Raw genomic sequence first — 23,631 nt, forward strand, 5'->3', positions numbered from 1 at the left:
AAATAAAATGCTAAATTTACAGTGAATATCTATATTGGAATCACAGCTCTTGCAGCCACTTGCATACTTATGTGCAACGATACCGACTTTCCATGTTTTACGTTTTATTGTAATAATTAGACTTTGAAAATACAATTATAATAACACTGTACTTATATTTACCTGCTAAGGTGTGTGAAACTAAGTTCGCCGCTTTTCGATTCTGGTATTTAAGAAACAAATAAATACATGTAACTTTTGCTGTGTAGCAGTGTAAGTATTTAAACCTTTCCTTTTCCTTACATTCAATGGTTTATTTCAAAGGTTGCATCGATGGCATGTTTTATCACATTGACGAATGTATTGACTGCAATTGTGAGAGTCCGTGTGAGAAGAACTCAGGAAAGTGCAATAAGCGATGCAATTATGGATATATTGGTAACACTTGTCAGGATGGTGAGTGTGCCAACACTACTTCAAAGAAACATTTTAACACCGTCCTCTTGAGAATAAACAAATATAATTATGATATGTCCGATTTTTTTATTTATTATTAAGATTCCTAATACGAAAGGGAAGAACTTAGTAAATCGTTGCTAGTAATATTGCCAACATTATGACCAAGCGATCCATGCGCGCAAGTGAACATTTAACAGAATAAGTACTACTTAGAGCGTTGACTGCATTTTTGTTGTTCTCCATTTCTCGGCATTGGTTGAGAGGAAAAGATGACGAATTGATTCAACAAGACGATGTTTGATAATTGTGATCAAAACAAACTCAGATTTAAATGTTGGCAATTCACAATCACTGTATCCTTACACACATTTTCATACAAGAATGCTATCATTACACGCTAGACCTCATGTTTGCCACTTTTTCAGTTTTAGTGGACTAAGGAACTTTTCTTCGCTTTTTCCTGTACGATATTATTCTATTATTTAGTCTGTTTCAACTTACACATTGCCAACTGTCAGTTGCTATCACTGTTTACAGTCCGGTTTGGCTGCATTTACAGATAAAAATACTTGGGTTGGGAGCACTGAAGGACTCGCGATAGAAATCTTGATTAAATTTTATTTTAGATTTCAAACGTCTGAAATCTCAACCCCTAAATGATCAAAATATTTCAAGTACCCCATTATATGACCAAGCATTGATTAAGGCAACAGTATTACACTAAAATTTTGATGCCTTTTCTCACTGTATTTTTGTTCTTTGTATCAACTCCAACTCTTGTTTTCCACTTTACTATGTTGAAATATTCAGTATTCGGCTTTGATACAGCCTTCATGTGTGTTTTGCACACTTATATTGCTGACAGTTACATTTCCGTCCGGCCATAAATTGAAATGATAATATTACAACGAAAATACTCCATAATCAAACTGTGTCAACAGGCTTTAAGCATTTAAACATTGGGGTTTTTTTTAAATTTTGAGTACAAGAAAATGATGTTTATTTACAAAATGAAAATGTTGGGAAAGATATCAAGTTTAGTATAGCTACTGATCATGCATATCATTTTTACTGTCTATGGTCAATAGATCGTTGCAAAATCTAGCAATCAGTTTTTTACATTGATCTCCGAACCATTTCCAGTCTGCCATTGACATCTAAGTATGATTACCATTGCTCTTTTCGATACTTTCATTGTTGTCTCAGACATGTTTAGTTTTCTTTGTTGTTTTGGTAAGGGTGATTATGCCACATTGCAGCTTTTTCTGTGCCACACTTACGTGTTTTAAGAACATTCTGCTCACAAACCATACTGAAATGCATTGAAATTCACCTTGTCGAACACAGCCTGTACAATATATTTATTTTCATTGGCGATATCAGAGCTGTAGCCTTACCAAATTGCCATTAGGACAGTACCTAGCTTATAGGATTTTAGTAATTTAAATAAATTTAAATATTGACAGTGAGGGAAATTCCTGGAGGGGCAGCTGGTAGGCGAGGCAGAATGTACATTGGAGACAGATATTTGGAATGTCACACTTTTACAATACTTTTGGGGCTCATTTAGCAGCTGATGAATAAGCAAAATCTTTAGTGCCTTTTTTGAAAATCGACAATGTAATTTTTTCACCATATATATATATATATATATATATATATATATTATATATATATATATATATATATATATATATATATATATTATATGAATGAACTTGGACAAGAAGCTTGCAGCAAGGATTAGGTCAAGTGCCGTGCGCAAGAAAGATGGTAGCTAGATAGCAGATGCTAAGTGTCTACGTCAGTAGATGAGTAGATAGATAACCAGTATAAGATGTCTACGTCAGCAATGCAAAGTGACTTCGGGACATGTTGTTCTGCAGGCAGCCTAGCTCCGTGGACTTACAAACTGGATTTGTGTTAACACACAATTCCTTATTTTGTAAGCACACACCGCTACACAGGATATGGTGTTAAAAGAATTTAATAAGCGACAGTGGACAAATACAAAGCAGTGATAACCTAACTACGGAAAAAATACAGTGTCAAACAACAACTACGAAAGTAAAAATCTAGGCAAAAACCATTTCAAAACTAAGCACAAAATAACTCAAAGATTGGGTGAGGGGTCTCCGCCAGTCTGCTTCCTGGGCAAAGGTTTGGGTTGCAAAGTTGTGTTTGCAGACCTTTGGAAAGCCGAAAGTGAAAGTGGTTCCACCGGGCCGGTGGAGACCACCTTCTTGAGTGGGGGTACATGCAATGGACGGCCCATGGTGGGAAGCAGACTAGTGGAACTAAGGAGGAGATGGGGTTGGTGGCGGGATAGCTTGGCAGACAGCCTGATGGCCTAGAATGAATGAACTTGGACAAGAAGCTTGCAGCAAGGATTAGGTCAAGTGCCGTGCGCAAGAAAGATGGTAGCTAGATAGCAGATGCTAAGTGTCTACGTCAGTAGATGAGTAGATAGATAACCAGTATAAGATGTCTACGTCAGCAATGCAAAGTGACTTCGGGACATGTTGTTCTGCAGGCAGCCTAGCTCCGTGGACTTACAAACTGGATTTGTGTTAACACACAATTCCTTATTTTGTAAGCACACACCGCTACACAGGATATGGTGTTAAAAGAATTTAATAAGCGACAGTGGACAAATACAAAGCAGTGATAACCTAACTACGGAAAAATACAATGTCAAACAAAACTACGAAAGTAAAAATCTAGGCAAAAACCATTTCAAAACTAAGCACAAAATAACTCAAAGATTGGGTGAGGGGTCTCCGCCAGTCTGCTTCCTGGGCAAAGGTTTGGGTTGCAAAGTTGTGTTTGCAGACCTTTGGAAAGCCGAAAGTGAAAGTGGTTCCACCGGGCCGGTGGAGACCACCTTCTTGAGTGGGGGTACATGCAATGGACGGCCCATGGTGGGAAGCAGACTAGTGGAACCAAGGAGGAGATGGGGTTGGTGGCGGGATAGCTTGGCAGACAGCCTGATGGCCTAGAATGAATGAACTTGGACAAGAAGCTTGCAGCAAGGATTAGGTCAAGTGCCGTGCGCAAGAAAGATGGTAGCTAGATAGCAGATGCTAAGTGTCTACGTCAGTAGATGAGTAGATAGATAACCAGTATAAGATGTCTACGTCAGCAATGCAAAGTGACTTCGGGACATGTTGTTCTGCAGGTAGCCTAGCTCCGTGGACTTACAAACTGGATTTGTGTTAACACACAATTCCTTATTTTGTAAGCACACACCGCTACACAGGATATGGTGTTAAAAGAATTTAATAAGCGACAGTGGACAAATACAAAGCAGTGATAACCTAACTACGGAAAAATACAATGTCAAACAAAACTACGAAAGTAAAATCTAGGCAAAAACCATTTCAAAACTAAGCACAAAATAACTCAAAGATTGGGTGAGGGGTCTCCGCCAGTCTGCTTCCTGGGCAAAGGTTTGGGTTGCAAAGTTGTGTTTGCAGACCTTTGGAAAGCCGAAAGTGAAAGTGGTTCCACCGGGCCGGTGGAGACCACCTTCTTGAGTGGGGGTACATGCAATGGACGGCCCAAGCGGAGGACAGTCAAACAGACTGGACGGAGAGACCCCCATGAAAGTGTATGTATGGGTGTTATGTTTGTAGGAAGTAATGGTTGGTGACGCTCGAAACCAAGTTGACTCGCTTGGTTGGAGATGAAAGTATGGGACTCGCGGCCCAAGGGGCAACAGCACGGCTCGGGGGGAGTTGTGGGCTCACGGCCCGAGGGCTGCAGCACGGCTCGGGGGGAGTTGTGATCTGGGGGGACAGGTGCCCCTGTGCGGCACATTGTATACATTTTGTGTATATATATATATATATATATATATATATATATATATATATATATATATTTGGTGATTTTTTCCGCTTGTACCAAATTTTTCACGGTGATTCCTTGATTTCGAAAGGGAATAGTTTGAGCAAACGTTTAAGTTTTTCAGTTTTGATGTGAGAACAACCTGAATTGATCGTAAACAGTATACACCCGTGGGCTTTTTACTGTTGATTACGCCAACTTGATGCAGTCAGAAATTCTGGTTGTACAAAGGCAAAACAGGCTTTGTCTGGGGTTGTAAATGAGAGTTTACGATTGGCACCAAGGGCCTGTCTTCAAGATTGAGGACACAATGTAACATAACCATGCACTGGTGCATATACAAGTCTTGTTGAGACAACTTATTTGTCCTATCGATATCATAATCAAGGAAAAAACTAGGTGTCATTGTAACTTACAGTATATTGTCTATAGACCAAATAAGAATTTCCTTGTATATATTTTTACCTCATCACAGTGTCCTGTTAGTTTATGAAAATCAGTGCAGTTGATTTCCATTTCCCAAGATACACTATCTGCATGGGATACACAAGTTAATTAATGATGTAATAGCAGTGATCTCATAAAAGTATTGTTGCCTCAATAAACTAATTATCGCGTAGATGCATTAATGAATTGAAGTAGTATTTGTGTCTCAATTTTAACACAAGGTGCCAATCGTACGCTCTAATTTACAACCCTTGGCAGGGTCTGTTTTGTCTTTATACAAGCAGAATTTCTGACTGTATCAAGTAGGCATGATCAACAGTGAAGTTGCCACTTGGGTAATTTAAGCAAGGTCTTTCATATACTGTTGCTAGTCCCTTGTGCCTTTTCACATGGAACGGTTGGGGAATCGCAAGAGTAGCGCCAACGGTGCGACCTGGGCATCCCGAAAGCATACGTTGGCAATCGCACCTAGCACCTTTGGCGCTTAGTTTGCGATTCCTCCACCGTCGTATGTGCGAGAGGCTACACCAATAAGAGACAGAAAGGCACAAGGGACTAGCAACAGTTTAGGTCTTTCCTGTAGAATGAAACATGGTAAGATATACATAGTATTGCTGGGTCATTTGAGTGATGTTCTGCAGTAATTGTTCTTCAGGAAACCTGGGCGACATGGGTAACATTGTGAATGGTAAGGTTGAGTTTGTCAAAAATATGTTCTATGTTTTAAGATGCAGAAATTAAAATAAATATTCGGGCTTAATATTTTGACTGTGTCTATACAGGTAATACCCGTTCTGTAAGTTTGCAACAAGGGAGAAAGTCAACTCTGGCCAGCCAACTAACTTTACTTGCAATGTCACTGCCAATGACGAGGATATGGAAGTGACTTTGATAACGTCTACGAATTCGTACAATGGTTTGATTACAAGCGGGAGCCATCCTGACTATACATTTACAAACACTTTCGAAGGTGTCGTTGTGACTAATGATGAAAGTGTAACTTGCAAACTGATGCCTTCTTCTGTTGAAGAAAGTGAAAAAGCCTATGCATACGGTAGGGCGAATCTCTCTTATATAGTGACAAAATAAATAAAAAATTAATCAACTCGCTGTCAGCTATTGAATTTTTAGATAACATCAGCTGGTGATACTGTCAAAGGTTAGCACCAGATGTTGAATAGCATGGAGTGGAATGGATTATACAAAATTATTTACAAACGGGATGTGAAGATGACGTTTGTGAATGCGAATGCATATGAAGATGTTGTTCTCTCTGAAGCAGAGAAAATGAATGCTTTAATATGCCGTAATGACTGTAGACATTATAATTAAATACCGTTCAACGGTTTCAGTTTGCCATAGAAACTCGATTGAAAGCGGGACATTGTTTTCTGTTACATGTATTTATATTTGCGTTGCACATTTGAACATTTCGCTTGCTTGTTTGTATTGTTTACAATACAGCCGTATTTACTTTTCCAGTTCAACCATTGTTGACGCACAAACCGAGGATTATTGACATCAATAAAACAGAAATGATAGTGAGCTGGGATACCTGGGACGGGCAAGTCGATTATGGAGATGGTCCGATAGAAAAGTATGAAGTCTATTTCAAAATGACTGGCAACGATGAGTTTAGACAGGCTGGTACCACAAACCAGAAAACAACGTACAAAATGGAAGGATTATTTCCGTTTACTAATTACACCTTTGCGGTGAAAACACACAGACCCGATGTCGGCGGTGGTGGAGATCTTGGTCCTCCTGTTGTGGGGCAGACTTTGTGTGACCGTAAGTCTAACTCTCATCTCACACGCTGCGATTTTTCATATGAAAGGATATGACATCTTAACGCAAGATGCTACAATAACCTACGAAACGACAAAGTTACCTGCTGGTGATCATCATAATTGTCCCGCATGTCATCGAAGACTTGTTTTACGATACGCTAGGCCGTGGCGACTACCAGAATTGTAGTGTCGCAAGGGTTTGCAACATTCTACTGATTTTTTATCCTGTCAGATATTAACTTCCTGACTTAAATATCAGTACATTGTAAACAATCATATCAGCTCGTGGTAAGTTATACAAACTTCCTCTGGAAAAATCATTGTCTAGATATGTTTTTATTTAGGCACAAAGACTATATCTCATCGTATCGGTTATGATAGTATCGTCACGGTGTGAAACGCGGTAACTGCATTGCGTTCAATCGTAGACTGATAATCTTTTCGTATTGCAGAGGAATCTGTGCTTATCGCTTTAATTGTGCTGTGGTTTCCCTCTCATATGCGCAGAAAACAATTTCCGCGACGACCAGTGCGCACAGAAATAACCTTATGCAGCCACTTTCAGCAAAAGATATTTGGAGAAACGAGAACAACTGGGAAAAAGTGTATAGAACGTGGAAGCATGTAACAAGTTGACAGATATAAGAATGGAGAGGGGCCTTTGTAACCCCACCTCCAATAGCTTGAGATAGACAATGTGTAACATCAAGAGATAGCTTATGGAAGCCGTGGGCGGAGAGGTTTGGTTTAACATTGGTGTCATAAAATAAGAGAAACCATCTCGGCCACAAAGTTAGATTATTTAGACCTGAGACGTAATTTTTTAGTTTTTGTTACATTTTCATCAATCCAAGGTTCGACCCAATAGGTTAGAGTCAACTTACCTGTAATTTGCACAATTAAGATGCATAATTAGCATATTGAGCATACTTGAAATATCTGAAGTAAATAAGCGAAAAATAATATCCAAAACGATGGTACAGTGAAGATGTTTCTATACAAATATCATCACAACAATAAGTTTGTGAGAAATGGCAATAGCATTTTTCAAATATGATGTAGTGACGAATACAACTGTCTGTTGCTTTTTACAACTCATTAATCGTTGTGAACAGTACAAACATGACATTAATCTACATGTATGTTACCAAGATACACTGAAATCATAATGATTGACCTCAATGTACCTTTAGGCTTAATAAATATGTTGGTATAAGTTTCTTCGCAAAAAAATCACTTTTGGGTCTTGAGCTATCACATGAAGGTATTTACTATAGCCGTACATGATGATAAAGTCTGAACGTCTTCTCCTCTGACGTGCGCCTTCTGCAGCGTGGCGTAATCAAAGTAGCTACCAAGGACACAAGAGTTTCTCCTTCGAGGAAAATAGTAGAAAAGCTTTTACTTTCTTGTCTAAAACGTTGCAGCTTTTACCTTGTGAGATACGAAGCCTAGTCTTGTCAAGTCATATCTCATAAATAGGTGCAGCGTGTGCGTCGTTGCTAGCTCTTGCATTCAATTTCACATTCTGTTTCGCTTAATACATAATCGTCAAGGTGTAATTCTAATCATATAAATCTCGTTCACGGCTTTAGTCAACCTACTTATTGCTTCTGACCATCGATTGCAATCAATCATAAGCATAGAATATTATTTCTATTTTTTTCGATATAAAGCAAGTACGAAATTGTTTATTCGCCAGTGCCGCTGGGTTCGCCCGTCCTGCAAGAGGTAAACCCGCTAAGTTCTTCGACTATAGAAGTAATATGGAAGGTAAGTGGAATGTAGCAATCATCGTGTAAAAGAGATTCATGCTCAGATCTGCACAATCAATGTAACTGTGATGTTGAAAAAAAAGTGGTTTAAGGCACTCAGTTTTTATAGATCTCACAAGTAACTTATCTTATTGCGAAATCTTTGTATTATGAATTGCCGTTTAGAGTAGAATAGTCTTCGGGGCAGAAATTCGGACTGTTAAACCTTTACAATATTCTTTTTGGCCTACCACTTGTTGGGGCTCATTTTGAAGTTTATGGAGTAAATAGAGTTTTCACGAGCTAAGTTTTGTGAAAACCTGGCATTTTATTTCCCCTTAGAGATAATACACAGAACATGACCATTTTGAATTTCAAATATTTGTTAATATGGGTAAATAGTTTCTCTTGTACCAAAGTTTGCACAGTGACACTTGATATTTATTCTTTATTTTGAAAAAGAATGGTTAAAATTTAGCTTGAGGAAAGTTTGAAGAAAAGTTTATCTTCCATTTTCGAGATTCGCACAACGTTGAACCACAGTGACTGTAACCTTTCCGTGCCGCATCGCATGGTCATAGCTATACTCGAAAATGACGGTAGAACGTGTGCTTTTGAGAACTTAAGATATTCTATTTTACTATCAGCGCTCGAATTAACTTTTCCCGGTAGTCCACTTGGGCTACCATTTTCTGTTGTTGGTAGCCCAGTGACAATGGTGGTAGCCAACACATACTTTAGCTCAAGAATATCTTCTTTCGTTGACCAGACAAAGAAAGCTATTTTTCAAGATTCTGCCTATAAATGAAGTTTCTAGTCATTTGATGTGAATATTGCACACCTTTAATACCCAAGGAAACAGGTATAATGGACGTTATATTAGTGATATTAGTTTGGTGACCTATTGACAACCGGTTCCACTGTCAGAGTTGTATGCAAATTCTGATAGTCGTCATGAAAACGATACAACCTTTTCAGCACTGAGATATACTGTAGCAGGGCTAAAATTAGACCATTGGCTTTATGTAGAGAGGAGGCATATAATTTCTTTGTAATTATGATTACTAAATTATGATCAAAATGCAACAAAAGAGCATTTTCATTGGCTATCATTTCCTGTGCCTGTCATTCAAGTATGGCAGTTCAGATATAGAAACGTTGTTACAAAGTTCCGCCGTACGGTCGTCTTCGTAATTTGCATAACAAAGTCATAGTCTGGCCTTTCTGTGTCAAGCCCGCTTGACTGCATTTAGCTGGTCCCAAAATGACAGACCGGACATGGCATGCCAAGTACTTACTGAAAATCAGGTCCAAGGCTTTGGTAGTCCTGTGGACTACCATTTCATGGATTTTGGTAGCGCCAGAGAAAAGTTTGCAGTTTTTGAACGCGGGACTACCGCTAATTTCGAGCCCTGACTATTCATGGTTACATATTGTATTAGAAATTACATGTTCTCATATTTTATTCAATTTTTCATTAGATCAGGCTATGCAAGATTTTCCACTGATGCACATTTCATATGGCAAAGAAGCGATTATCGTTGACATATTAATGTTGACAATCTCTCTCTTCGAAACTCATTCACGTGGATGCCAGGTTGATGCTGTTGACTTGGAGGCTGATATCCTACAATGTGATTCGGTAACGTCGTACACTATTCATCACAGAGACAATGGTACAGGAGAACATTATGGCACCAAGATAGCTGACCCAACAGAGACCAGCGCTGTTATATACAGCCTTCAAAGTAGTACAGCGTACGAAATAAGCGTCACCATGGAAAACAGAGTTGGGAGTGGTCCTTTTAGTGATTCACTACTCACTACAACGTTAGATAAGTGTAAGTGAAAAATTCTACACAGATATGTTTGTATAATGATAACTTCTTATGAAAAATATTTGTCCGTCTATTGATATTATAAGGTTTTTGACAATGTGGGTCAGTCCTTAATCGGTTAACATACAATTTTACTCTTTAATTTTATATCAACCACACTGTAAAATACCCTTCTGCGCCTGCCAAGTTAATGTGAAAGCAGAGTATTGTACTTGTACCCTAATATCTTTTCTTTGCACATGCCATCCATATCATTCATAATGCTTTCTAAGTGTGACGATTTGAAACTCTACGTTGGAAAGCATGAAGTGTGATAATTGTATCATCGTAAGATCACATGTCTACTCGTTATAAATAATATAGCGCTTTGGCATATCTCTTATATCAACAGCTGAATCCGGGACAACTTCGACTGTGATTATAGTGTCCGCCGTTTGTTTCTCTCTTGCCGTCGGTCTGCTGATCTTGATACTTCTTCTTTGCTATTGTTCAAGACGGTGAGTACTTGCTATTCTTCGGTAAGAACTAGACGTCATGACAAACGCGCCACTCTGGTTAAGCAAAACTATAGGATCACGGTTCGTTTGCTAACTTTAAACATGTCAGACCTGTAGGCATTGTAGACCCACCAGACCTCGAGGCTTGAAAATATGTAATTGGAGCAATCGATGTAAAGTACGTGAATCAATTCCCAGCAAAGTTTACGATACTTTTCGCACGTTTCGTCTTCCAGCAAAAATAAACCTCCGAAAGAAGCAGCTGCGCAGAACTATGCAGTTGTACCAGGTATGTCACTAACACCTTCTGTCGTGGAAATCGTTCTAATATCCCATGAAATATTTTATGGTTCACGTTTATTAACATCACATTAAATTAGCCCCCAAGACGGCATAGCTCATTATAGCCTTCATCATAATTCCAAAATAAGAGCCTATAACCTTGATTTCAGTGCCTCTTTACAGTAAAGTTGATGTTTTACAATTGTCGTGTATAACTGTCTTAGTGTCCTTTAGATGCCCAGCACTGAGAGTCGAACATTGAAAATGGCGTATTTTTGATTGAAGAAGAAGCCATAGCCAAACTTGTATATTTACTTCTCTCATTCATTCCTTTTGAAGACCCTAGTCCCTACGCTGTCCCAAATGCTGACAAACACTCGACGCCACAGTATGAAAACGTGTCGGCCTTGGGACTCAACCAGGCGCATCACAGCTCTCATTCGAACTCTGTCGGTCTGTATGCTAACGTGCAATTTGAAAGAAAGGCTTTTCCTCGATCATCAAGCATAGGATCACCACCACCTCGACCATTAAGCAAGGGGTCACTCCCACCTCGATGTATGACCGTTGTGTCACCGAAAGTCTTTTCAGAAATCAGTGAGACAGCAGATGGCTATTCACACTTGAAACCGATAAAAGTTGTTGATTTGGTGGATTATATAAAATGGAAGAAAAAATCAAATGGTGACAAAAATAGCTTTAAGGAAGAATATAAGGTGAGAGACATAGCAGTGCTGTCTTCTTGCGTGTGTCTGTGACTGTGTCTCAGAAATATATTTTACATAGATACCCGCCACTAAAAACTTAATGTCTGATAAAAATATTTTACTAAGTGGAACCAATGTCATTCATTGACCCTTGTGGTTTTCCAGCTCCTACCAACAGGCCAAACTGCAGCATGGAATGCCTCTCAAACGACTGTGAACAGACCGAAGAATCGATTCAAGAACATCTGTGCTTGTAGGTGTTTTAAAATTTGTTTTCCTTTTCTAGCAGCGATGTATATACCTAACAAAGACAAATATTAGATTTTTATCTTGCATGTATTGCTTGGTCTTGATCGTATCGACTTCATTCGTCGTCCTTTCTCTACTCCATACTAGCTTAAGTTTTAAGAAATATAACCCCTTGCAATAGAACCGGAGACTATGCTGTGCTATGCTATGCTATGCTATGCTCTGCTATGCTATGCTATGTGCTATGCTATGCTATCCAATGTACAGTGCTCTATGTAAAATTTAATCGTCAGATAATACATCAATGACAGGCAAACAGTAGCATTGTCTTTACAAACAATGTGAATCACGGCAGACCCTCATGACGACAACTGGGGTTCATATCGGGACCGTTAGGAAGTGCAAACTGCTATATAACGATCCATTTGGTTGCAAACGCTGTGGAAATTGGTATCTCTCCGGGGTGAATTACGAGTAATTACTGAAGATTACACGAAAGTCAATTTGATAATTATCATTTTCCTTACATACTTTATACAGATGACCACTCACGTGTCGTTCTTCAGAAGCAAGGTGATGATCCCAACTCAGACTATATCAACGCCAATTACATCAGTGTAAGACGAATTTGAATTTAATGAACTCTGGTTAGATATTTAGTGTAGAAAACCAATGCATATGGTAACACAATGCGATGTAAGATGGATTGCAGAGCCATTGATATGGAAAATTCATCATTTGATTATATTGTATGTAGAAGTTTATAATTTGCATATTAAATCATAATAAAAATGGAAAATATGTGCGCTGTTTTTTATTCGTTTTTAAGATATTCATGTTTTCACTTTATGTGGCCACACAGGGATACAAGAATACCAAGGCTTACATTGCAACACAGGGTAATCATTGTTTTCTTTCTGTATCACAATTTTCAAGAAGTACACTACTGACAAACGTATACAGATAGACTTGCATAGATACACAGACATTGTAGTTCGCTTACAATGCATGTGTTTCGATTGCTAGTCATATCCTGCATACACACAATACTGTGACATTTAGCTAACTTAGATCAACTAACAAGAAATCAAACATTGGTGTAAATGTACTGGTACTTCTTAGTAGTCGCATTTAAGTCTAAGTTTTCTGACGTGCAAAGTGTTTTTGTATCATTGCACTCAGGTCCTAAGAAGCACACCGTGGACGACCTTTGGAGAATGATTTGGGAAGAAAAGTGTGTGTCAATACTGATGGCAACCAAATGTATGGAAAACAATAAGGTTGGATTGCCAATAGTGGAATTTTGTGATTATCGTAACATTGAGGCGAGCGATTTTAAAACAATACTTTCCCAATGCCACAGAACTCAATTGCTGGCTGTAGATGCGATTAATTGAATGAAAGGTCATGATTCTATCATTCGTGTGCGTGGCAAAATGTTAAGTCATGTATTTCGGGTTTATTTTATTATTCGGTATGTACCATATGGATCTAGACTCAAAGTTATGTTTAAAGCAAAGAACAGGAAGCGCCAACCTTGAGAAGAGAACATAAGCAAAACAAGTCACAGTTGTCTTTCTTTAAAACAACAGAGTATTGTGATTCTCTGCTCGGCACCTCTATTTTTTCTATCGCAAAGCACAAATACTAAATTTTCCGCATTGTCATACTGTATTTCGATGACCACCAGAAACAGATCTTTGATTATCTATTTGAAAAGGATTGTCTTTGTCTTATATAGGAAAAATGTATACAGTATTGGCCAAAAAGGGATGAGGAACCGATCACATATGGAAACTTGTGTGTGAAAAATGTTCGTGAAGAAGTATTCAACGACTGGGTCATCCGAAAATTCCACTTGAAAAATGTAAGAGAAACTTTCACTTATTACCAGAAAACATGTAAGTAAGCATAATTTCATAGGGAAATATAATATTTACATTATTAGTCTTAAGCGTCCATTTTTGTAATTTTTTACAAGTATTGGATAAATCTCATGTTCTACCAGTATTGCATGTTGAATGTTCACTTTTTTCGATGTCCATGTAATTTCTTGTTTGTCGAGCTTTCATTACTATGCCAGTTGTATGTCAACCTCCATCTATCCCACCTTGGGTTTACGTCTGGATTTTGAAATCAGTCATGAAATTTGCTCGGCGAAACAGCCAAGGCAATCTCTAACCAAAACAACAAATCCAAATCGTTTACCCTTCACACAGCTACCATGAGTCCATGATATAATCCAAGGACACATAGTGAGCTAATTGCCCCTGCCACGGCTTAGTTTCTTTGGAAAAAACATCTAAACATTTGCCCCTTATTGCGCATGGATATACCGCTCTTCTGAACACACGCAATACAGCATATGGCTTACACGTAAGTGTTTTTTGCTCCCTGTCTCACTTTCTACCTGACGCTTACTGTGACTATTTGTCCCAAAGGAGAATGAAGGCAAAACCAGAGAAATCAGGCATTTTCAATTCACCTCATGGCCTGACATGAAAGTGCCCCAGTATCCATCAGCCGTACTCGCATTTTTGAGAAATGTCAACAAGTATACGCAGCCCGATGCCGGTCCATTGATCATTCATTGCAGGTAAGAAATGTAAATTTACTTACTAGATATTGCCCAATCTTCCGATTTGTCTATACACAGCACAGGAAAAATAACGTAAGCATGTTATTGCTCATGCACAATAATGTCAACGTCATTAAAACTCCCCGACTGAACGACTCCATCTGGCATTTATTTATGTACGGATTGGGGTCACAAATTATATTTGGAATTTTCAATCATCCAGCATATGGTACAAGCTATTACCTGTATGTGACAGACCTACCTAACACACGTTGGATTTTCTCACGTAGTGCTGGAGTCGGTCGCACGGGAACTTTTATTACGATCGATGCCATGTTACAGATGGCCGAAGCTGAGGAGCAAGTCGACATCTTCAATTTCGTGCTGCAGGGAAGACGGGAAAGGATAAACTTTGTGCAAACAGCAGTAAGATTCATTATTCTGTACATCTATATTGCTATCGCATCTTGTTCTGATATATGCCTTTGAGTACAACGCTAGAGGTGTTAATATCTCAGACGCATCTAAATATGGCCATGATAGGTGAAAGCCGTCCTCTTGCTTTCAATGTATCCATAAACCCTTTTGAGTAAAACATATTTGAAGAAATATGGTAATATTTCGTGATAGAATGCACGTCATCTGTGCTTGGATCATATGTGCAATTAACTAACAATCGCAAGTAAACAAACCCACAGGGACACTAAATTTTCTATAACACACTAACTGCAATTGCTGAGGGTTTTTACGTTTGCGTAAATGATGTATTTAAGGCTTAATTTTGGTTTAAGTACGGCAATTCATTAAAAGAAAACGTGTTGTAAAGACTGTTTGCTTTCCTCTCACACTGGGATACTGTAGCCTATATTAATTCTTTATACCTGGCATTGTGGATCGTTTCAGGAGCAATACGAGTTTATCTACAGTGCAGTCCTCGAGGCAACACTGTGCGGTATTACCGCGATACCGACTCATGATCTGAGACAGAAACTTCACAAAATGAAACAAAAAGATGCTCTGACGGGAAAATCTGCCTTGGAAATTGAGTTTGATGTAAGTGCCTTAACGCAATTGCAAAGTGTATAAAACAACACGATAGAAAATTGCTATCAATCAACATACACATTTGTTATCGCTTTATGTCTGTGCATGCTGTAAGCATCTAATTTAATACACCTTCTCCTAGAGAAAGCGCTAGAACATGGGATCATGGGATGATAATGCTATTTTTGAATATAATGGCTGGGTCAAGTATATAATCTACTTCTATGATTCCCAGGTATGAATATTACAATCTTTGTCTATTCTGCGTAGAATCTTGCAAAACTTTGCCACGAACCGTCTCCAGATACTTGTAATGTTGGTCTGAGGAGTGAAAATGAAAATAAGAACAGGTATCCACACATTGTACCCAGTAAGTTTGCTTTGTCGTAATTTGTTAATCACTAGCTACTTACACTACAGGCTGTAGGATTTAATTACAAAGGCCAAATGTACTTCATTCAAAACAATAGAAACCATAACACATGTGGCCAGCATGAAAGCTAGAAATGTTTATTTAAATTTGAACCATGCACAAAGTCAACAAGTAAGCTTAATTTAATATGCACATAACTGCACTTACAAATGTGCGAACCCTGTTTTACCAACATAAATCACATAATTATGAATCTCAGTGTGAAACTGCATTCGATATTTTGATAAAACAAACGTAATTCCAATCCATATTTTAAAATCGCATACGATCGTATTTACCTGTAGTCGATAAATACAGACCACTACTGATGACTTGTGTAGAGAAGGAAGAGGCCACAGACTATATCAATGCTTCATACGTAACAGTAAGTACCCCCCAAAAATCACTTTATCCTGAGTTCAGGATACTGATTTGGTAATGATCTATAATAGAACTAATAGATCGCATGAATGTTGAATAAGTTCATTATTTCTTAGAATATTAGGGCTCGAAGACAACACAAAAAATTTAGACCAATCGCCGACTTGAGTCTGTGTTGTGACCACATATAATTTAAGTTGTCTTCTATTGTAAGAACATGACAGCTTCACTATTTGTTTATTATTTTGAATCTCAATACACCTTTTACCAAAAATAATGAAAAGTCTCTCTCTCTCTCCTCTCTCTCTCTCTCTCTCTCTCTCTCTCTCTCTCTCTCTCTCTCTCTCTCTCTCTCTCTCCTCTCTCCTCTCTCTCTCTCTCTCTCTCTCTCCTCTCTCTCTCTCTCTCTCCCTCAGTCTTATAAACGAACCGATGCATTCCTAGCAACCCAGATGCCAATGGAGCACACCATTATTGATTTCTGGAGAATGGTGTATGATTACAAGACTGGTACAATTATCATGCTAAACGACATGGAACGGATGATATGGTAAGAACCTTATCAAAAACAACAACAGTCACACCAGCCTCTCCAAAGAAGCTCTAGAATCCGCCGTTGAGCGAAGGTGAATGAAAGTTATCCACCATCCTGCTGATAACTCCCTCATAAGTTAAGAACAACTTTTTGCATGAGTACATTTGCTGGCAGCAGTTGTACTGAAGCTCGAGGTTTTGCTTAGGTGTGTGAGTCGGACGACAAAATCAGACTTTGCCGTCTGACCCAAACACCTAAGTAAAGCCCCGAGCTACGGTACTGCAGCTATTTTGCTGGATGCTCTTGGTAACACCTTCTTGTTTTTCGTCTTCAGAAAAGAGGAAAATATTGGTCAGATGAGGATGCTCCATTTCGATCCCTTCATCATCGAGGTCAAATCAACTGAAGTGTACGATGCTATGAATGTCAGAACAATTCTTTTAACACACTCAGCAAAGACGGTAAGTCTGGAGGGCTACCGCCAGTGCAGGTCCATAATTTTGATATCCAATTACAACTTAAATACACTCTGATAACTGGACAAAAATTTACGATACTTATTCATTCATGTAAACCCACGGAAATGAGCTATTTGACCGAGAAATCGCGAATATTCTGAAACTTTTACGTGGACAATGAGCATAGTCAGACTGCTTGTAGTATTGTGAATAGTGAAGACATTTGATTTCGGGTTCCTTCAAGTCGTGTAGACATCTGTCTATAGAAATGGGAAATTCAATCTGAAAAATTGGACACTGACATCGCTACCATTTGTTCAGCAGGGTCCGGGAGCCGTACGTGAAATCACACAGATACAAGTCAACTGGCCTGCTGCACAGGACATTCCACCTTCCGTATCCGTTATGATTGACTTGATTGGATTGGTTGAGAGAGCTCAGCAGCAGTCTGGTGATAACGTCATCACAGTTCATTGCAGGTAAATCATGTACTTCATACAATGCACATTTGAGTCCATCTATATAAATTCCATGGTTTGACTCTAAACTTATGGGTCATTAGATTAAATGACGACTCTGGACTTTAAACATCGTGACGTCACTTTGATACACAACACTAGAAGTAGCTATTAATAGTAGTATATAATGCTCAAACTCATTGCAAGCCACTGCGTCCAAGCAAGTGGCAGTTGACATTTTAAAACACTAGTACACAGTTTTTGTCTCTTCGTTAGGCGTTGTTTATCAAACAGTAACTTAGACGTTTTACGTCAAACTATCTTAGTGAGACTAAAACACATTTTATTCCTCCAGTAATGGTATTGGGAGAAGTGGAGTCTTCTGTGCTCTTTTTGCGGTCTTTGAGAGGATTAAAGTTGAGCACACGGTTGACGTCTTTCAAGCTGTTAAAATGTTGAGAAACAGCAGACCAGGGATGGTTGAAACTCTGGTGAGTCAATACCATACACCTCAAAGACGTTCGGATGATGATTTTGTTGGTCCTATACTCCTACACAAGCTGATCCAGTTCTGCAAGAGGAAATACAATATTTTTAAAGATAATGCTTAACGTAAAACTCGATGTGCGTGATTTAAAGTTTTATTGTTTGTGTATATCATCCTTAAATAATTTCTCTCAACTGAACAATTATTATGTTTTCATTAGCTCTTTAATATTGTAGTGATCCCTATGTTTGTATATCAAAACTAAAAGCAACATGACACCCCTTGTAAAAGTTGAATTGTATTTCACCTGAACTTGACCCTAGAATTTACATTCTTACCTATACTTCATGTTTATCTTCTTATCTATCTTAACAGGCACAGTACCAGTACTGCTATGACGTCAGTCTTTGCTATCTGGATTCATTCTTAGAGTATTCCAACTTTGAAAGCTCAAAACAGACCGTTAACTTGGATCCAATGTACGACGCTGTCTGAGTGAAACTCTTCGTAAAATGTTTGGTACACCCAGAAAATTGTCTGCGGCATAACCAATAAGGAAGGTTCTATTCTTATATGCTTTGCACAGCAGCGCAGTGCTACATATTACAGGATGCTTGTGTTTTTCTTTAGCGTACATTACAAAAAAGGTGGCTATTACTACTTTTACGTAACTGGCGTGTGATGGAAACACGCAATTTTATGCACTTGATGCTTGCATTTCATGATATGCTCATCCAATGAGTGCCAGTGGGTAATAATATCCAATATGCAATTGTTGAAGTGTCTATTAACGTCGATATCCAGATATCCATTATAAAACAACTTATAGAATACAAATGTCTGCCAGATGTTCATTCGAAGGCGTGAATCATGATGGTTGTGAACTTTCCGGCAAGCCCTTTCCTTTTACAGAATAATTTCCGTAATGGAACACAAGTAATCGGAGCAAGTCAGCTTCATTCGTGCACTATATATTGAAAAAAATTAATATCTCTGGCGTGCGGCATAAAGCATCGATACTTACTAATCACAATTGCAACATTGAACCCCACCTTCAGTGTAAACCTTATAAACCATGCAGTGGCAATGTACGGTGGAACTGGTCCGTGACATGTTTGTAGTGAGTGACTTGACAATGATCATTGTTTGCTTTATATGGGCACTTTTATTTCAAATCTCGATTAATCCTTTTGCATTGTCTGTAGAAGAACATTTTGATTACAGCGTACCCAAAGTTATGAAAGTTATGTTTACACTTTCGTAATGTAAAAGTCAATATTGTTTTTAATTTACTAAAGAAATTCAATCTTGAACACATTCTAGTGAAGAGATCCATAACAAAATCATGGATTGAGTATATAGTGAGAACATTATTGGAAGCTGTTAATTCAGAATTGTTCTTTTAAAAGGTGGACATACTACAACAATTTACATTTTTGTCTCCTTATAAGAATGGCCAAAGTCCATTCAAGTCGATTTTTCTGGTAAGAAAGCTTTACACATCGTCATACTTTTTTGCCTTAAATCGACATTTTTAAATCAAAATTTCAACCGAAATTTTTGCATTCAATTTTGTTCATACGATTAACGCGCATATTTATTCCTTGAAGGATTTTATGTCAGTAGTCTTTTTTTTGCTGATTGGAAGACTGAATTTGATGATTGCATGTCAGTATTACATTACTTTGACGACGATAAATTCAATTGGCAATAGATGCGGGTGGTAATCTTCATAACAAAAGCAGCGATATAGTTATAATTTGTGTGAAAGGTATCTATTCAGAATCGTTCTTTATTAAATACGTACTCTATCATAACAACAAATATTGTAAGAATGCTACAATCGACGATTTATTTCTACTGGTAAGGAAATTTCACATTGAGTACATACTCAGATTTGTATGTAATGAACAAGAAACTTGCAGTAAGAATTGTTGTAAGTGTCAATTTGACAAAATTGGTGTACACCAAGATATGAACTTACATGTTGTTTTGTATACTCTTGTGTCGCTATAGTATGTACACGGTACTGTTGAAAATGTAAGCCTACTCGCATGATTTCGTGCAAAACAAGAGACTTGGAATTGACGAGCAGTGTTACTGTCTTTTGGTATTATTTGTTCATCTTGTGTCCAGTAAAACGTCTGGTAGATTTTCAGTAAGTTGAAGCAGGCTATATTAGTTATAAGTTAGAATCTAGCAATTTGACTTTTACCCTACTGTGGTACATGGTACATAGTGACACAATTTCTTGTATATTCAAGATATACATTCCAATGAGAAACCAGCTACTCACCCATAGATTATATTTTATTTGCATCATTATCAAACGCTAGCTCCTGGTTAACTTTGAAGTTCGGTATCAATAGTCTTTTCTAAGATCGATGTTTCATTATTTATAGTGGATTTCAAAATAGCTTGGCATTACAACGTCCCTTGGTGATAAGAAAAACGTTTCGGGCGATGATAAAAAACGCCAACTGCATTCATTACAAACATTCTGTTTCGATAGATTTTGCAACAATTTAACTCAATACGGCGTTCACTATGCCACAGTCAATCTCGTCAGTGAGAGCGAATTGTCGCGCTCCCGCTGAAAAACTCACTCGTACAACGATGTCTACAACAAAACATTATTTTTATTTCATGTTTGAACACTGAACAGCTGTTTTGTTTCTGAACAAAGCAAGGTAATAGACTAATGTTCAAGCACATGCACTATAAGATATCTGAAACCTCGGAGTACTGAGTTGAAAACTTACCAAAATGCGATATAGAACGATCAGGGATGACTAAACCAACTTGAATGTTTACTAACTTTCGGACAGCAAATGCAAAAATACGATGTGGAATAAATAGTTTTCGACAACTAAGAAACGAATGTCGTAATCGTATCAAATCTGTAATCAACAGAATTCATAAAATGACTTAGTCTAATAGGACAAAGTTAACTTTAGGCTGGACGTGAGGCGTATTTCGCGGTTTGAGTGAACGTTCATTGTCCGTATGACTCATATTCATCAGTCGACGATAGAGGTGCACGTGACGGCGACAGCAACGCCTGCGTATACGAGGGGCATCGTTTGGGGGATATCGATGGCTATTTACGTACGGATATGGCTGCTGCGACGGTGGGTGACCAGTGTTAGCACTCCCTGGTTGCTGCATTAGGGGCATGTAGTACAGTGAAAACAACTGCCCGTAGTGATGTGCAGGAAACGGTTGGCCAGGATATTGACTGTGTTGCTGACTGCTGACATTCCTTGGTAATGGCAATTCATTAGTGGAATTCTCCCTGTGTGTAATTCATTAGTGGAATTCTCCCTGTGTGGTTTGTTGGGAAAAGTGACTCCATGCAGTTCCAACAGACGTTCAGTTGGATTACGAGTATACGGCGTGTTTTGCTCGCGACGTGTTTCACGTTTTTCTGTCAAAGAAGCGATGATTGATGGCCATATTTCACTTTCATCGTCAAGGTTGTCGGGGACTTTACCATTATAGTACTTGCGCAGGATTTCTGTGTCCGCATTGACAATCACCTGTCTTACACGGCCGTATTTTAGATATTTTTCTGGGTCGCTGTTGATCAAGTGTGACGATATTTTGCTTTCGAAACTGTTTCTCATTGACTCTGCTGTCTTCTCTTTCACTTCCAGTTCTGTTTGTAAACATTTCAGTTCACCTTCAGCTTTTTGCTTCAGCTGTGCTAGACTTGAAAGCTCCCTTTTGCTATCCGCATGGAGATCAATTTCGCCACAAACTACTACACTGTCAGATGGCGATTTTTTCGGACACTTCGCCTTGTGTGACCCGCTCTCATATGACAGTGTGGCACAGTTTCAACGTTTTATCCTTGAAAACATAAGGAATAAACAATTTTTCCTTGGCACGGTATTTCTCGCTCAAAGCTTTTACTGCTCTTGCTTTTTCTTCTACCTGAAGTCTTTACCGTTGAAGGTCCAGATCGATTGGACTTTGATTCACCTTTGGACGTTTGTTTTCAGGCTGACTCAGGTCACCCGTACCAGCGCTGTATGTCAGGGTACGTCTCGTCGGAGTGACACAACTTACGCTTCTAACATATTAGTTTTCCTCATACAGACACACAAGAACAAACAAACGACTGTGTCATGTACAAAGAAGGAAGTGTTGCTGTCTTTAATATTATTTCTGTCAAATCTTCTATTCTTTATTTGACAGGGAAATTGTTTACGACGTTGAAATACGTAATAAGGAGAAGTTGATTGACGTGGCAACTTTCACCCCACTAAGTAAACAACAAATAGAGGTTCTAAAATTCCAGTGGGCAACCACTTTAAAAAGTATACACACCATGGTGCAGAGTCAGGTCACACTCAGTATGTTAATCTAACGTACACAAATCATTTTTACTTTTGAAATTCGTTGCTTATTATAATACAGAACATATTAAAAACGACATTGTTCTTTAAATAATCTCAACTTGAAGACTTTGTAAGGTATGTCATTGACATATTATGTATCATTTTCTGCAAGTAACTTATATTAATACTCTGAAATATGAATTTTCCTTTTTACAGATACATACAACTAGCTTTCAATCGGATTTGAACTCACAGCATACACCATCCAGTCGCCCAGCGGAGAAGCAACAGACAGAACCGCTCGGCCAAAACCCTAATCTCAAAAAAGATTGGTTCAATAACCGGGCTAAGTACACAACATATAAATCGCTCTAAGATACAGCGTTATTAAAAATAAAGAGAAGTATTACTAGTGTCTGCAATAACGAGATGTGTCTGTTTTATGTTAATATGACTATCTTGCTTTGTTTACAAGTCAGGCAGATTGTAAATAAGGTGGAAGTACACTAAAAGTATTGTAAACCCTTCAACCTGCTATATGAAAAACAAGTATAGGAGCCTGTGACATAACTCTTCATGTAATCAAGAAATGCATATATGAAGAACCTACCAGTTTAGAATCTACCAGTCCTATGCCGAGCACAGGTCATACTTCACACTCATCATTGTGTCAACTTTACTCAAGTATCTGTTTAATTTGAAATTCCAGGTTAATGTACTACATACTAGGCCGCAAAATACAGCAACGGTGTTCCTTCAATATTCTGAACAGTAGATTTATTCAGATTTACCATTTACATGATGTGTAACATTTGAGGTGTTCGATACAGGGTGTTTAATTGTTCAACAGCAGCTCCTTGCACAACCGTACCAATGAATAACTGTAAAACTGGGATATATGTGGTTATTATAACAGTAAAACTGAGACAGAAGGGGTTTTGATCAAAAACAACTTTGTGACCAATAATATGTTAATTTTTGAATTTTTTTTAAATACAAATAAACAAAGATATATGACACTGCTTGTAGACACATCTATTTGAGGATACAGAGATACAATTTCTCGTATATTCAAGAAATACAT

At 38.2% G+C, this 23,631-nt stretch overlaps 2 protein-coding genes across 2 annotated transcripts in view; both read left to right on the forward strand.

Annotated features, from left to right (window-relative positions):
• Nucleotides 1–22,823, forward strand: part of LOC139139158 (receptor-type tyrosine-protein phosphatase T-like) — a 64,090-nt gene extending 41,267 nt beyond the window's left edge. Inside the window, exons 5-27 of the mRNA XM_070707963.1 lie at nt 304–435; nt 5,517–5,788; nt 6,217–6,525; nt 8,227–8,297; nt 9,876–10,119; nt 10,508–10,613; nt 10,850–10,902; nt 11,235–11,611; nt 11,768–11,855; nt 12,392–12,468; nt 12,714–12,750; nt 13,034–13,131; nt 13,593–13,718; nt 14,293–14,447; nt 14,720–14,855; nt 15,333–15,482; nt 15,744–15,843; nt 16,191–16,270; nt 16,683–16,816; nt 17,136–17,262; nt 17,584–17,738; nt 18,073–18,208; nt 18,580–22,823. Of these exons, the coding sequence (XP_070564064.1) occupies nt 5,611–5,788; nt 6,217–6,525; nt 8,227–8,297; nt 9,876–10,119; nt 10,508–10,613; nt 10,850–10,902; nt 11,235–11,611; nt 11,768–11,855; nt 12,392–12,468; nt 12,714–12,750; nt 13,034–13,131; nt 13,593–13,718; nt 14,293–14,447; nt 14,720–14,855; nt 15,333–15,482; nt 15,744–15,843; nt 16,191–16,270; nt 16,683–16,816; nt 17,136 (2,520 nt within the window). The 5' untranslated portion in view covers nt 304–435; nt 5,517–5,610 and the 3' untranslated portion in view covers nt 17,137–17,262; nt 17,584–17,738; nt 18,073–18,208; nt 18,580–22,823. The remainder of the gene's footprint in view (nt 1–303; nt 436–5,516; nt 5,789–6,216; nt 6,526–8,226; nt 8,298–9,875; nt 10,120–10,507; nt 10,614–10,849; nt 10,903–11,234; nt 11,612–11,767; nt 11,856–12,391; nt 12,469–12,713; nt 12,751–13,033; nt 13,132–13,592; nt 13,719–14,292; nt 14,448–14,719; nt 14,856–15,332; nt 15,483–15,743; nt 15,844–16,190; nt 16,271–16,682; nt 16,817–17,135; nt 17,263–17,583; nt 17,739–18,072; nt 18,209–18,579) is intronic.
• LOC139138089 (receptor-type tyrosine-protein phosphatase alpha-like) lies at nt 17,164–18,699 on the forward strand. Its single transcript, XM_070706312.1, has 4 exons — nt 17,164–17,262; nt 17,584–17,738; nt 18,073–18,208; nt 18,580–18,699. Exons 1-4 carry the CDS (start codon nt 17,164–17,166, stop codon nt 18,697–18,699), a joined length of 510 nt encoding a protein of 169 aa, XP_070562413.1.
• Nucleotides 22,824–23,631: the final 808 nt, after the last annotated feature.

Source organism: Ptychodera flava, chromosome 8 (assembly GCF_041260155.1).
Source record: "Ptychodera flava strain L36383 chromosome 8, AS_Pfla_20210202, whole genome shotgun sequence".
NCBI classification, from domain to species: domain Eukaryota; kingdom Metazoa; phylum Hemichordata; class Enteropneusta; family Ptychoderidae; genus Ptychodera; species Ptychodera flava.

Bases quoted from the DNA above. Each gene is read 5' to 3' on its own strand.
- LOC139138089 (XM_070706312.1), top strand. From the start codon at position 17,164: ATGCTCCATTTCGATCCCTTCATCATCGAGGTCAAATCAACTGAAGTG. The intron at 17,263-17,583 runs GTAAGTCTGGAG...TTTGTTCAGCAG, and splicing joins TAACACACTCAGCAAAGACG to GGTCCGGGAGCCGTACGTGA. The intron at 18,209-18,579 runs GTGAGTCAATAC...CTATCTTAACAG, and splicing joins CAGGGATGGTTGAAACTCTG to GCACAGTACCAGTACTGCTA.